At 52.1% G+C, this 14137-nt stretch overlaps 1 protein-coding gene across 4 annotated transcripts in view; it reads right to left on the reverse strand.

Annotated features, from left to right (window-relative positions):
• Positions 1-14137, reverse strand: part of LOC118879853 (MLX interacting protein) — a 61456-nt gene that overhangs the window by 11245 nt on the left and 36074 nt on the right. For 3 of the 4 annotated variants that reach the window (XR_005016166.1, XM_036822959.1, XM_036822957.1), the window contains exons 2-8: positions 6140-6246; positions 5391-5476; positions 3163-3252; positions 2697-2738; positions 2168-2339; positions 1422-1511; positions 751-839 (exon numbers count right to left, since the gene is read on the reverse strand). Coding sequence is in view for 3 of the 4 variants with exons in the window: in XM_036822959.1 (XP_036678854.1) it covers positions 751-839; positions 1422-1511; positions 2168-2339; positions 2697-2738; positions 3163-3252; positions 5391-5476; positions 6140-6246 (676 nt within the window). In the remaining variant the exon portion in view is untranslated. The remainder of the gene's footprint in view (positions 1-750; positions 840-1421; positions 1512-2167; positions 2340-2696; positions 2739-3162; positions 3253-5390; positions 5477-6139; positions 6247-14137) is intronic. The other variant, XM_036822958.1, reaches the window with a different exon arrangement.

The raw sequence follows: 14137 nt of genomic DNA on the forward strand, positions 1-14137 counted from the left end.
CTGCAGGGGTCTTGTTTCCACTAGGAACTCAGTGATAACACAGGGCTCAGACACAGTGACGGTCTGCACACGCTTGGCTCTCGGCCTGGGGATATCTTGTTTCTGGAGTCCGGCGGGGTCCCCCCGAAGTCCCTGCCACCTTCTGTTACAGAGCAGGGGCAGCCTGGATCACAGCTGCTCACGAGGTTCCCCCAGGACAGTTTCACGTGTCAACTTCTAGAGAGGTCACCTCTTCCTAAAAGGGAAACGCTACAAGGAATCAACTGTTTGGATCTCAGCCTCTACAGGAGAAACTCTTCACAGAGCCAGATGGAAGGAGAGAGGGTCAGGTCACGGGCGCCTAACTGGCTATGGGCACCAGCCTGAGAGTCTCTTAATGGCAGAGAGCCGTGCCAGCAGCTGGTAACCAACTTGTGTTGCGTGCTGAGTAAAAAGTAAAAGAAATACACGGAACTTCCTCTTCTCAGCGATCTGCGTTTTTCTTTGCTGTCTCACTGGCCCTGTCTTAACTGGTCAAGACAGAGCCCGCTGCACACAGCTTATTTGGGCCTTAGGCGGGAGCATACGCTTACTGACAGAGTCTCCCACCTCACGGATACCTAAGGATGCTTCCAAGGAGGGCTAGAATAACTTGTTTACACATTATATGTGAGTTCACCGCTGGATCTAGCCACCCCTAGCACTTTGCTTATGGCTGCAAAGGTCTGATGACCAGTCCGGTGCCCCTTCCCCCAAGTTCCCTCTACCTACAGCAGGTGGGCTGTTGTGATCCGGTGCAGGCCCTGAGGCAGGTGCAGGCAGCATGGAGCCGAAAATGGAGCGGCTGGAAGAGAAGAGGTCTGAAAGACAACATCAGGGGCTCGTGAGCTCTGTGCCCATCACTTCACTGCATTAAGATCCAAACAAATCAGGCACTGAACCCCACCTTACCCAGAGGAATGCCATGGCTAGAGGGCATCTCCCCGCCCCCCACCACGAGGTAACTCTGCAGAAAGAGGCCCTCTGATTGGAGCTGCACAGGCTGGCAACCAGTGTGGCCTCTGAAACACTCCCAGGCCTGGGTGGCACCCGCTCTTACAGTGGCAGGAGCTCAAGGACCAGTTCTAACTGCGGGAAACTGCGAGGAAGTGGCTGTGTCGTCGGCGCACTCTGCTGCCTAGTGGGGGAACTGCTTACAGTCAAAGCCAAGCCTGAGGCTCTGAGACGTGCAGGATGAGACAGAACAACATCCCAGAAACACTTTCCAGGCCTTGCAGCTACTAGCAAAAAAAAAAAAAAAAAAAAAAAGTTCTGGAAAAATTCTAAGTCCTCTCCCTGGTCCATTCTAACAGTTGCCTCTATGACAGGGAAGCAACATCCACTTTGTCCTGGGTAAAGGGAGCTGCAGGTAGCCATGCTCTTTCTCTGCCCCGAGTCCTCACCCTGGAAAGGCTCAAAAGTGTCCATAAAGTCCAGGTTGGGCTGCAAAGGAATCAGCCCCGGTTGAATCATGTCTGCATTTCCCAGATGTGCTGTAAGAATCAGAAAGGAGACAGAGGAATCATTTTGCCGTCTCAGACCATGCTGTAGGAACATATTAAGGGCCTGGAATGGATCTTCCTGGCCCTGCTCGCATTCTAGATTCTTCCAAGGAGAAACGTAGGCCACTGGCTGGGATTTCTCGTCAGTCCACGGGCATCGTCCACCCTCAGAGGGCAGGAAAGAGAGTTTTCGTAGGAAAGGTAAACTGAGTATCCAGGAAGGGACACTCCCCAGAAGCCGTGAGCAGCTATGCAGAGACCCCGGGTTCTAATTTCAGCCTGTGGGCTCTCCCCTGAGGGGTTAGCTGGACAGCTGCACACTGCCAGGTGAGAGGCCAGCCCAGGAGTGCGAATGATTTTCCTGAGAGTGAGTCACGGGCCCTGTCACGCGCCCCAGGCCCCTGTCCTCCGCTGAGGGACAGTATCAGAAATGCGAAACTGGTTCAGACCAGACCTCCACTGTTCCCTGGCGGTGGCACCACGGGTCTGACGGGGCCCTCACACAGCAAGGAGGTTGGTCAACCCTTCTCCTCACTGCTCACCCTAGACAAGCGACAGCAGCTCAGGGATGTCCCCGAGGCAGAGCCTGCCCTGGGGGCCTGGTGGAGAGGGCAACGTGTCCAGTCTAGAGTCTAGGGGCGGGTTACCTATTTCGCGCGGGTTGGGCCAGGCCACGGGCGGGTGCGAGGAGAGCGTGGAGAAGAGGGTGTCGCTGAATTCCGACATGAGCATGTCTGTGCTCAGCAGCGCGTCCTCCTCCATGGGGACGGGGGTCTTCCAGCCATCCCCGTGCTTGTGCCAGTAAAGCAGGTCATCGTCCTGCCACCGACGGGGGGAAGGACAAACCAAAGGGGCGGGAGTGACTCGGGAGTTCCCAGCACGCCCCATCAGGGAAATACGCTGCACCGTTTCACAGAGCAGCAAGGGCTCCCGCTTAAGAGACGAGGCGAGGGGGTGGGAACTGCAGGGAGAAACCCCCTCCAGCCCCCCAGCAGAGAACTGGCTCGTTTCCTTCACATCCTTCACGTGAGAAGGGGGGCGGCCCCTCCTCTAGCCCCAGGGAGAGTCCACGCCCCCACCACCTTCTGCTGCAGTGCTGGGCCACCCAAGTCACTGCTGTTTCTTGTCAAAGGGGGAGGTCCCATGAGGGTCCTCATGGCCCCCAAGCTCACACACCTGGGCCAGGCTGGAGAGGTCCTCATCCTTGTGCTGCTGGAGCTGCGGAGAAAGGACAGAGAGGGCCGAGGTGGTCACTCAGGGCCCAGGCAGGGGACGAGGCCCTCGGCCTCTCCTTCGTGGAAGGGGCTAACCTCCAGAAACATCTAGGCCTTCTCCCTCTGGGAGGCGGGCGGGGAGAGGGACCCTGCCCCTGCCGTCCCCAGGCCAACGCTGGACACCGAGGAGACTCCCAACCAGCATGTGTGGAATAAAGAGCCCTGGCTCCTAGCTGGAGACGCTGAGAGCAAAGGTCACACGACCAAAGCAGGCCACCACTTGGGCTGGGCTAGAATGCCGGGCCAAGGAGAGGGGCGGCCAGCTCCGGGCCACAGCCTTGGGGGCCAGTGTTCTGAATCCGGGCTCACTTCTTCCCTCCCCTACGGGGCTTCCTGAACGTGCTCTCTTTGGAGCCCGAGCCAGATACCCTTTTCTTGAAGTAGGTTCTCCACTTGTGGTACTCCCGGATCACGATCTCAATGCGGCTCTTCCAGTACTTCCCTTCCGTGGTGATGGCCTGTGGGGAGACGCGGGGCAGAGTGACGCGGCGGCGCTGGAAGAGCCACCCTGCCAACAAACACGCGTCTGGCTCTGGAAGTCAGGCCTGGGCAATCCAGCTCTGAGAAGCAGGCTGCCTGCCGGCGGCTTCGTCCACAGAGTGCGTCCCGCCTCTGCTGGGCCCCACCCGGCCTCTGAGGGACGGGGAGCTTTCATTTCATGGCCCATGATAACCCAGGGGGCTTCGGCGGCACCCGGCCTCTGAGGGATGGGGAGCTTTCCTTTCATGGCCCGTGATAACCCAGGGGGCTTCGGCGGCACCCGGCCTCTGAGGGATGGGGAGCTTTCATTTCATGGCCCATGATAACCCAGGGGGCTTCGGCCGCACCCGGCCTCTGAGGGATGGGGAGCTTTCCTTTCATGGCCCGTGATAACCCAGGGGGCTTCGGCGGCACCCGGCCTCTGAGGGATGGGGAGCTTTCCTTTCATGGCCCATGATAACCCAGGGGGCTTCGGCGGCACCCGGCCTCTGAGTGATGGGGAGCTTTCCTTTCATGGCCCATGATAACCCAGGGGGCTTCGGCCCCACCCGGCCTCTGAGTGATGGGGAGCTTTCCTTTCATGGCCCATGATAACCCAGGGGGCTTCGGCGGCCCAGGTCCTGGAGGCTGGACCGGAGCAGGGGTCAGACAGAGTGCCTGGCAGGGGAGAAGCACAGAGTTCCCGGCGCTGGAGGAACCTCCAGAGACCCGGGCTAGCTCTCAAATGCCCTTAGCCTCCGCCACGTTTCCAAAGGGTGAAAACAAACGGCCAGTCACAGAAGGTTCAGGTGGAAAGTGACCTCTAAGATACAGTCCAGCCTCCCCGCTGCGCAGGGCAGGGAGCCCCTCCACAGCAGCCTTGAGGACCTCTGGTGACGAGGAGTTCACGACGGCCTCCGAGAGCCCACCTCACTTCCTTTTTTTTTTAATGGCTGGAAAATATTAAAGCAAGTCCCAGATATCCTATCATAAATCCCACATAATTTCACCCAAAAATACTTCACTGTGTGTCTCTGACAGTGAATAATGCAATATTATTACCAGACCGAAAAAAGTGATATTCCTTAATACTAACACCAGATCATGTCCTATGGCTCCAAACTGTCTTTCATTAGGTTACTTTCCAAGTTTTCCCCTTTTCATGGTAACAGTGAGACATGCTTGGACAAAACTAAAACGGTGAAGAAGAGTAAAAAGTGAGAGAAGAGTCTTCCCTCCTCCTCACTCTAATCCCACGAGGAAACAATTTCTGTATATCCTTCAAGACATTTCCTATGCATGTACAATCACACAGACACACGCTTTAAAAAATTAACCTAAAGATACTCAAATACTGTTGTGCAACTTGCTTTTATTCATTTACTATTTCTTCAACATCTTTCCCTCTCAGTATATAAAGATCTCAAGGTCATTCTTTAATAGTTAAAGATGTCTGCCTTGTAAGGAGTCAAGATCCCTCCCCGTGGGACATCCCTGGCGGCACAGTGGCTAAGAATCTGCCTGCCAACTCAGGGGCCATGGGTTCGAGCCCTGGTCCGGGAAGATCCCACATGTCGTGGAGCAACTAAGCCCGTGCGCCACAACCACTGGGCCTGTGTGCCACAACTACTGAAGCCTGCACTCTAGAGCCTGTGCTCCGCAACAAGAGAAGCCACCGCAGTGAGAAGCCCACGCGCCACAATGAAGAGTAGGCCCCGCTCGCCGCAACTAGAGAAAAGCCCACGCACAGCAACGAAGACCCAACACAGCCAAAAATAAATAAATAAATAATTAAAAAAAAAAAGAGAGAGATTCCCTCCCCATTGACTTCCAGAGAAATACTGACATTAAAAGAAAGTAGAAAAAAAAAAAAAAAAAGAAAGTAGAGGGTAAGTCCCGGTTGGAGGACCCCCCTCAGTCCCTGGGTCAGCCCGGTCTGAGAAGGCGGGAGCCTCTGTGGGGTGTCAGAGGCCACCTGCCCCCTGCATCGCCATCGCTTCTCAGGGTCAAAACAGCTGCCAGGACACCGCAGCCCCAGCACCCTGTCCTGCATCCTCCCTCTGCGGGACCCAGAGCCCTCGGTCCCACCTTTGTGAGTCACCTCCTCCCAAGTGAGGGCCCACCACATGCCAAGTACCTCTGGCCGCCGGTGCTCGTCCACTTCCACAGAGCCGTCCAGTGGAGTGACAAAGTGGCACACGGGGTTCTTGCGCTTCTCCAAATCTGGGCGGGGAGAGGGTGAGATAGCGTCACTGAGGCAGAGACCCCCGCAGGAGCTCCGCCTCTTCTGTTCACACCCCACCCCTCAGGGGGGACCCTTAAGGGTTCTTTCCTTCTCCTTCCCTTGGAAAACGAGATTTCAGGGAAATAAAGGGGTCCAGGTCCAAGGAAAAGAGTCTGGCAGTGATGTGTGGGCGAGAAAGGGAGTTTGGCTGATCAAGAGAAACACCGGCCTGAGCCTAGGGGACCCTGAGCACGCCGATCTCCTGCAGAAGTCACCAGATCCACCCGTACCCAAGCCAGCTGGACACAGGACGCGGCCTGGGCCTGCATCGTCCCAGACCTGCTGAAAACGGGAACTGTTCCCCGACTCTCCAAATGCCACCTCTCGGCTGTACACCCGTCCCTCCTCCTCTGCCTTTACAACACTGAGCACACTAGGTTGGGAGCAATCGGCCTACACTTCCGCCTCCTGCAGACGCTCAGCTGGGCCCCCAGTGCCGATGGCGATAAGGGTCCAGTTCACTCGGATTTGGCCGCACACGGCCCGAGAGAGACTTCTGTTTGACACACGGTGTTACAAGAGCAGGCTCCAGGGCCCCGAGGTGCAAAGGTCTCCTGGTGGCAGAACCTGGAGGGTCTCCGGCCCAGCCACGCGGCACTTACACTGCATGTACCACGCCCGCCAGATGGCATTGTTGAGCCGGATCTTGTCTCTCCACTGGAGCTTCAGGCCCTTGAAATTCTTCCACTTCGGAGACACCAACTTCCCACTGAAAGGTAAAATGAAGAGGGGAAACTCAGTGGTTTCTCTGAAAACGGAATGAAATCACAAAGTGCCACCCAATCATTCCAGGCCTCAAAATTCTGGATTAACCCATGTAAGCCACAGGCTAGGCTTGACAGGATACACAAGGCACTTTAGGATTTCTGCAAAGTGATATGGATGGGGTAAGGGGGGCAATGGTGTTGGGTATGGAGGAATCAGGACTGGCCGTGGGTTGGCAACTGCTGGAGTGAAGCGATGGTACACGGGGTTCACTATCCTATTCTGTCTACTTTCAAATATCTTTAAAATTTTCCATAATTAAAAGTTTAAAATCTGCTGATTTTGCCTCATACGTGTATCAAATCATCATGTTGTACACCTTAAACTTAAACAATGTTATATGTCAATTTTATCTCAGTAAAGTTGGGGGAAGGAAAAAAGAAATCTGCTGACCACCGAACGAAAGCCAGCCCCCTTGAACCTGGTCTTCGCCACCTCCTTTGCCACCAGTCCCCCTGAGGCACTTCCAATCCAGGCACACAAACGCCCCACTGGCCTTAGAACCCGCGGGCCCCCTCCTGCCTCCGGGCCCCTGTGCTCGCCGTCCTCACCCTTCACGGAGCTCCCTCCGCCCCTGGCCACCTGCTCAGCCTTCCGAGTGACGCTCAAACACCGTCTCCTCCGAGCCGGCACTGGCCTCTCCCAGGCTGCTGCCAACCCCTTCAGGATCCCTGAGCGCTGTTCACACCTCAAGGACAGCACTCATGCACTCCCCGTACAGCAACATGTCCCCACACCTCCTGCCACTAGACCGCAGCTTCTCGAGGGGAGGGCCCTTCCGGCATCCTCATCTTAAGCACCCAGCACAGAACTTGGCACAGGGCAGGGGCTCGTGTAATAATTCTCCATTGAATGACTTAAAGGGCCCTTGCAAACAAAGCTGACGGCAGGCAAGGAATGCTGCCTGGTGGCACAGGCTGCTCAGATAGTTTAGTTTTCCAAGGGCTGTGCCAGGAGCCACCTCTGAGCAGCTGGCATAGGGCTTCCGCTCTTCAGATGGCTTGAGAGGGACAAGGCACTGTCACTGGTCCATACAAAGGCGGTTCTGTGGGTTCTACATCCCTGCAGGCCACAGCCCTGCCCCTTCTCCAAACCCACTCAGAAATCCCACGTGACGAGCAGTCACAACAGCTGGGGTCTTCAAAGACAGTGCCTGAGCGATAAACCTTCCCTGAACCCAAACACCTGGTTTATAAAGCAGAAGCCCCTGGCAGCGCACCTGGCAAACCTCATGCCCCCGCCCCAACTCAACCCAGCACTGGCCTAGGCTTTGGAAGAAGGCTGTGACCCCCTCCCCCAGAGAAAAAGTCACAGCAAATCCTCTGAGAATTTGACGGACAGACAGACAGAAGCCCCCTCAGCTCAAAGGGTCAAGGGCTTCGAGCCCATCACACGCCTCCCTCCTCCCGCCTCTCCCCGGTCCAAAGGCACCTCCACCCCAGCTGCCACCTGCGTTTAACCGCCAGCAGCCCACTGTTTCTGAGCCTGTGTGGCACGACTGCGCACTGGCTGTGAGCTTTCACAGTCACTTAGCTTCTCCGACACACCAGTTTCCTGGGTAAAATTACAATAACACCATTGCCTCCAGAGTGTTTTAATAAGGATTAAATGTACACACACACACGTTCTTAGACACACAGGACAGGTAAACCCTAAGGTAAAATGTAAATGTAAGCTATTAATAACCACCTCAGTGATCTGGATTTAAGTTATTTTCCGAAGGCCTGGCTTTTAACACCTCCTGACTTGAAAAGTCCTCTCTTTCGTGTTTGCCGCCACTGTTGTGGGGTGCCTCCTCCCCACAGGAAGAAAAGGTGACACCCATGGGCCCCCCTCTCGACACCCGCGAGCAGAGACCACGGCAAAGGTCAGCCCTGACCCCCGCACAGCTGCAGAGCCACTCGCTTCCTCAGGGCCCGGAAGGCAGGCCTGGGTCCATCTACTCACTCGACAAGCGTTGAGGACCTACTGTGTGTCGTGCACACGCTAGGAGGGGAGGGAAAGGATGGATGAGGCGGATGAGGTCCCGGCCCTCATGGAGCACATGAGCTGCTGAGGCATGAGTCCTGCCTACGTGCTGAGTGCCTCGAACAAGAGCAAAGGGCTGTGGGAACACAGTCGGCATAACTAGCCCTGTCTGAGCAGTCACAAGAGGCATTCTGGAGAAGGTAACATCTCAGCTGAGGCCCAGAGGATGAGGAAACTTCAGCTAAACCAAGGAGAGGCAGAAAGGCCCGTGCTGGTCCTTCTGCCTGGCTTGACAGTCCTCAGGAGATCAACACAGGTCCGGTCAAGGCCGTAGAAAACGCCCAGAATGGCAGGAGCTGGAGGGGTGGGGGAGGCGGGGGGATGCTTCCAGGCCAGTCTGGAGGGCAGAGTATACACCAGAGTATATTGGTCCCGCCTCTGGGCAAAGCCACCCTCTTTCCCCTCTTCTGAAAGATCTTCCAGCAACCCGCCGTCTAGCCAGGCAGGGTCTTCCCGCCTGTTCCAGGAAAAAACAAAACAAAACAGAAAACCCTCCCTATTTTTTTATTTCCTTAAGGGAAAACAAAACTTTTCTATAATTGACAGCTTCCTATGTTGAAGGCCAGGCTTCAAACACCACTTTCTCTGTGTGTCTAGCAGGACCAGAATCCTGACCTGGCATCTGCCACCTGCAGAGACAGCTGCCGAGGACAGAAGCAGGAGAAGAGATGGGATGGAAAACGAGGACTCCTGCGGGGAGAAACTTTGGTGTCCTGCAACGTTCCGTTACATTTTTTTGTTTGTTTTTTTTGGCCGCACCGCACGGCATGTGGGATCTTAGTTCCCTGACCAGGGATCGAACCCGTGCCCCTGCAGTGGAAGCGCGGAGTCTTAACCACTGGACCGCCAGGGAAGTCCCCTGCAACAATCTGTTAAGAACTGACCACCAGGCTTAATATAAACCCACCCTTACTCCTGCTTTGTTACTTAAGACAAAGTGGCTGATGTGAGCATACAGCATCTTCTCAGAGAAGTCAGACAATGCCAACAGCTTCAGTTACTTACCACGAAGGGGGTGGGAAGATTCAGAGAGAGGTCAAACCCTGGAAGGCTAGAAACCAAATCTGATAGGGTATAGTTTGGGCTTCTCATCTTCTTCCTCCTCAATTGCTGGGATGTTTCCCTCTTCCTTGATGTTTATTTCCAACTGCTATCACCCATCAACTGAGGCTTCTGTAATATCTCAACAGCCAACAGGCGGCGCTCAACCAACGCAAAGAAGTAAGTCTGCAACCAAAACCAAAACCTAAACAGCCCTCAGAGGTGGAGAGAAGTTTCCTTACTGATGGGCTCCCTGGAGCCTTTGATGTGCTGATGTCACTATCAATCTTCAACGGGGAGAGGAGACATTCCCTATACAGACATCCGAAGACAAGGACTGGGACCCTTTCTATGGAGGTACCCCAAGTCTAGTTTCCCATGGAACATACAGGAAACGCTGCTCTAAAGAGTTCTAAAAGGGACCGTGCAGCTCCTTGGTGGAGCTCCCTTGAGCAGGATGCCCACAAAGCACCCATGGTCGGACTCCTGCTCCCCTCAACCCCGTCCCAGCTTCACTCGGCTTCCAGACTCGGCTGATTGGGATACTTCTTAGTCTAACTCAGGGTTCTGCCATATTCCTTCTTTAAAGTGTTACCATTGGGACTTCCCTGGTGGTCCAGTGGTTAGGACTTTGCCTTCCAATGCAGGGGGTGTGGGTTCAATCCCTGGTCGGGGAGCTAAGATCCCACATGCTTTGGGGCCAAAACACCAAAACATAAAACAGAAGCAGGGGCTTCCCTGGTGGCGCAGTGGTTAAGAATCCGCCTACCAATGCAGGGAACATGGGTTCAAGCCCTGGTCTGGGAAGATCCCACATGCCGCTGAGCAACTAAGCCCGTGCGCCACAACTATTGAGCCTGCGCACCTAGAGCCCATGCTCCACAACAAGCGAAGCCACCGCAATGAGAAGCCTGTGCACCGCATCGAAGAGTAGCCCCCACTCTCTACAACTAGAGAAAGCCCACGCGCGGCAACGAAGACCCGACACAGCCAATAAATAAATAAATAAATAAATAAAAATTAAAAAAAAAAAAACAGAAGCAGTATTGTAACAAATTCAATAAAGACTTTAAAAATGGTCCACATCAAAAAAATCTTTAAAATAAAATAAAGTGTTAGCAGAAACACATTATCAAAATTTCTGAGACCACTGGCAAGACCTCCTCCAGCCTTGCCTCCCAACCCCGCCTCCTTAAACGCCTGGGAACCCACAGACACACACCAGCTTCCTGATCAGAACAATGACCCTGATTCACCCCCCACTCTCCCAGTCTTACTCTGGGAAGGCCAGGGTCTGGGTCTGACTCAACCCAGCACAGTGCCTGGCACGTGGGAGGTGCGATTAAATATGGAATTACTGAGTGCTAAACTTTTCCATAAAGAAAAATCTTCATCCCCACCCTGCCACAGCAGCCCTTCCTAGAAGACAGGTTCATGACACGGGCAGGAAGTCTACAGCACAACAAAAGTCTCTCTCAAAACTGCCATTGGGTGCAACGAGCAAACTGAATTCTTCAGAGGTCTGGCAAGAGACTGCTTCGGAATAAAAATTAAAATGCAAGCCTTGCACAGACAGGAGCTGGAATTAAGAAGAACGGGGGAGAGTGAGACTGGGGCAGGGATTTGGGGTTCTGTTGGTCCCAGGTAGGATTAGGTCCCAGGTCCTAATTCCTGGCCAGACCATTCTCTCCAAAAGAAAGCAGGCAAGGGTTCTGGGGTCTACCGGTGTAGGGCCCAGACAGTGGTGGAGTCCATTCATTTGGTCATGCAACCATATTTGCTTGTGAGGCAATACTTCTTCACCATTCCTGATGCTTCCTGGAAACCCACGAGCAAAACATTCCGAGGTCTGTACTACCCAAAGCAATATACATATTTAATGCAATACCTATCAAAATACCCATGACATTTTTCACAGAACTAGAACAAACAATCCTAAAATTTATATGGAACCATAAAAGACCCAGAATTGCCAAAGCAATCCTGAGGAAAAAGAACAAATGAGGCATAACGGTCCCAGACTTCAGACAATACTACAAAGCTACAGTAATCAAAACAGCGTGGTATTGGCATAAAAACAGACACATGGATCAATGGAACAGAATAGAGAGCCCAGAAATAAACCCATACACCTATGGACAATTAATCTTTGACAAAGGAGGCAAGACTATACAATGGGGAAAGGACAGTCTCTTCAGCAAGTGCTGTTGGGAAAGTTGTACAGCCACATGTAAATCAATGAAGCTAGAACACACCTTCACACCATACACAAAAATAAACTCACAATGGCTTAAAGACTTAAATATAAGACAAGACACCATAAAACTGCTAGAAGAGAGCACAGGCAAAACATTCTCTGACATAAATCATACCAATGTTTTCTTAGGCCAGTCTCCCAAGGCAATAGAAATAAAAACAAAAATAAACAAATGAGACCTAATTAAACTTATAAGCTTTTGCACAACAAAGAAAACCATAAACAAAACAAAAAGACATCCTACAGACTGAGAGAAAATATTTGCAAATGATGCGACTGACAAGGGCTTAATTTCCAAAATATATAAACAGCTCCTACAATTCAATAACAAAAAAACAAACAACCCAAGCGAAAAATGAACAGAAGACCTAAACAGACATTTCTCCAAAGAAGACATACAGATGGCCAACAGGCACATGGAAAGATGCTCATCTTCGTTAATTATTAGAGAAATGCAAATCAAAACTGCAATGAGGTATGACCTCACACCAGTCAGAATGGTCATCATTAAAAAGTCTACAAATAGTAAATGCTGGAGGGGGTGTGGAGAAAAGGGAACCCTCCTACACTGTTGGTGCGAATGTAAATTGGTGCAGCCACTATGTAAAACAGTATGGAGTTTCCTCAAAAAGCTAAGAGTAGAACTACCATATGATCCTGCAATCCCACTCCTGGGCATACACTCAGACAAAACTATAATTTGAAAAGATACATGCTGGACTTCCCTGGTGGCGCAGTGGTTAAGAATCCGCCTGCCAATGCAGGGGACACGGGTTCGAGCCCTGGTCCAGGAATATCCCACATGCCGCGGAGCAACTAAGCCCATGCACCACAGCTACTGAGACTGCACTCTAGAGCCCACAAGCCACAACTACTGAGCCCGCGTGCCACAACTACTGAAGCCTGTGCGCCTAGAGCCTGTGCTCCGCAACAAGAGAAGCCACCGCAATGAGAAGCCCACGCACCGCAACGAAGAGCAGCCCCTGCTTACCACAGCTAGAGAAAGCCTGCATGCAGCAACAAAGACCCAACGCAGCCAAAAATAAATAAATGAATTTATTAAAAAAAAAAAAGATACATGCACCCCTATGTTCATAGCAGCACTATTTACAATACCCAAGACATGGAAACAACCTAAATGTCCACTGACAGATGGATAAAGAAGATGTAGTACAAATATACAATGGAATATTACTCAGCCATTAAAAAGTGAAATAATGCCACTTGCAGTAACATGGATGGACCTAGAGATTATCATACTAAGTGAAGTAAGTCAGAAAGAGAAACAAATACCATATGATATCACTTATATGTGGAATCTAAAATACAACACAAATGAACAAATCTACAAAACACAGACTTACAGACATAGAGAACAGACTTGTGGTTGCCAAGGAGGGTGGGGTCGGGGAGAGAAGGACTGGGAGCTCTGGATTAGCAGATGCAAACTAGTATACATAGGATGGATAAACAACAAGGTCCTACTGTATAGTACAGGGAACTAAATTCAATATCCTGTGATAAACCATAATGGAAAAGAATATGAAATAGAATGTCTATGTGTATCACTGAGTCACTTTGTTGCACAGCAAAAATTAAACACAACATTGTAAGTCAACTACACTTCAATAAAATTAAAAAAAAAATTAAAACAAAAAAAAGGGCTTCCCTGGTGGCGCAGTGGTTAAGAATCTGCCTGCCAACTCAGGGGCCACAGGTTCGAGCCCTGGTCCAGGAAGATCCCACATGCCACGGAGCAACTAAGCCCACGTGCCACAACTACTGAGCCTGCGCTCTAGAGCCCACAAGCCACAACTACTGAGCCCATGTGCCGCAACTACTGAAGCCTGCGTGCCTAGAGCCTGTGCTCTGCAACGAGAGAAGCCACCGCAATGAGAAGCCCACGCACTGCAATGAAGAGTAGCCCCCGCTCGCTGCAACTAGAGAAAGCCCGTGCACAGCAATGAAGACACAACGGAGCCAGAAATTAAATAAGTAAATAAATAAATTTTAAAAATAATAATAAAATAAAACAAGCAAACAAAAAACATTCCTAGGCCTGTCTCCCCCTTACTCCCTCCCAGCTAGGTGGAGTGGGTGAGCTACGGAGTGTGGAAAGCAGGACTGGCATGGGGGGCCAGGCCCTTCTCCTTTCCTCTTGCGGGAAAGCTGCCCACTGAGGGCCCAGGCCCCTCCTGTTCTGCTCCTACAGAGAGAGCCTGGGGTCGGGGAGGCCTCTCTTAGTCCCAGGCTGCCTGGAAAGACAGTCTGGGGTTCCCTTATAAGCCACATTCTCAGCTTGATCAACAATACGGAGAATAATTTAGCCAGCATCTGCTGAATCTTTTTCGTTGTGTAAAATACATGTAACATAAAAGTTACTATTTTGACCATTTACAAATGTACAATTCAGTGGCATTCAGTACGTTCACAATGCTGTGCAACCATAGCTGCTACCTAGTTTCAGTGCTGTTTTCATCACCCCCAAAGGGAGCCCTGTACCCACCAG

The sequence above is a fragment of the Balaenoptera musculus genome, chromosome 14 (genome assembly GCF_009873245.2).
Source record: "Balaenoptera musculus isolate JJ_BM4_2016_0621 chromosome 14, mBalMus1.pri.v3, whole genome shotgun sequence".
NCBI classification, from domain to species: Eukaryota; Metazoa; Chordata; class Mammalia; order Artiodactyla; family Balaenopteridae; genus Balaenoptera; species Balaenoptera musculus.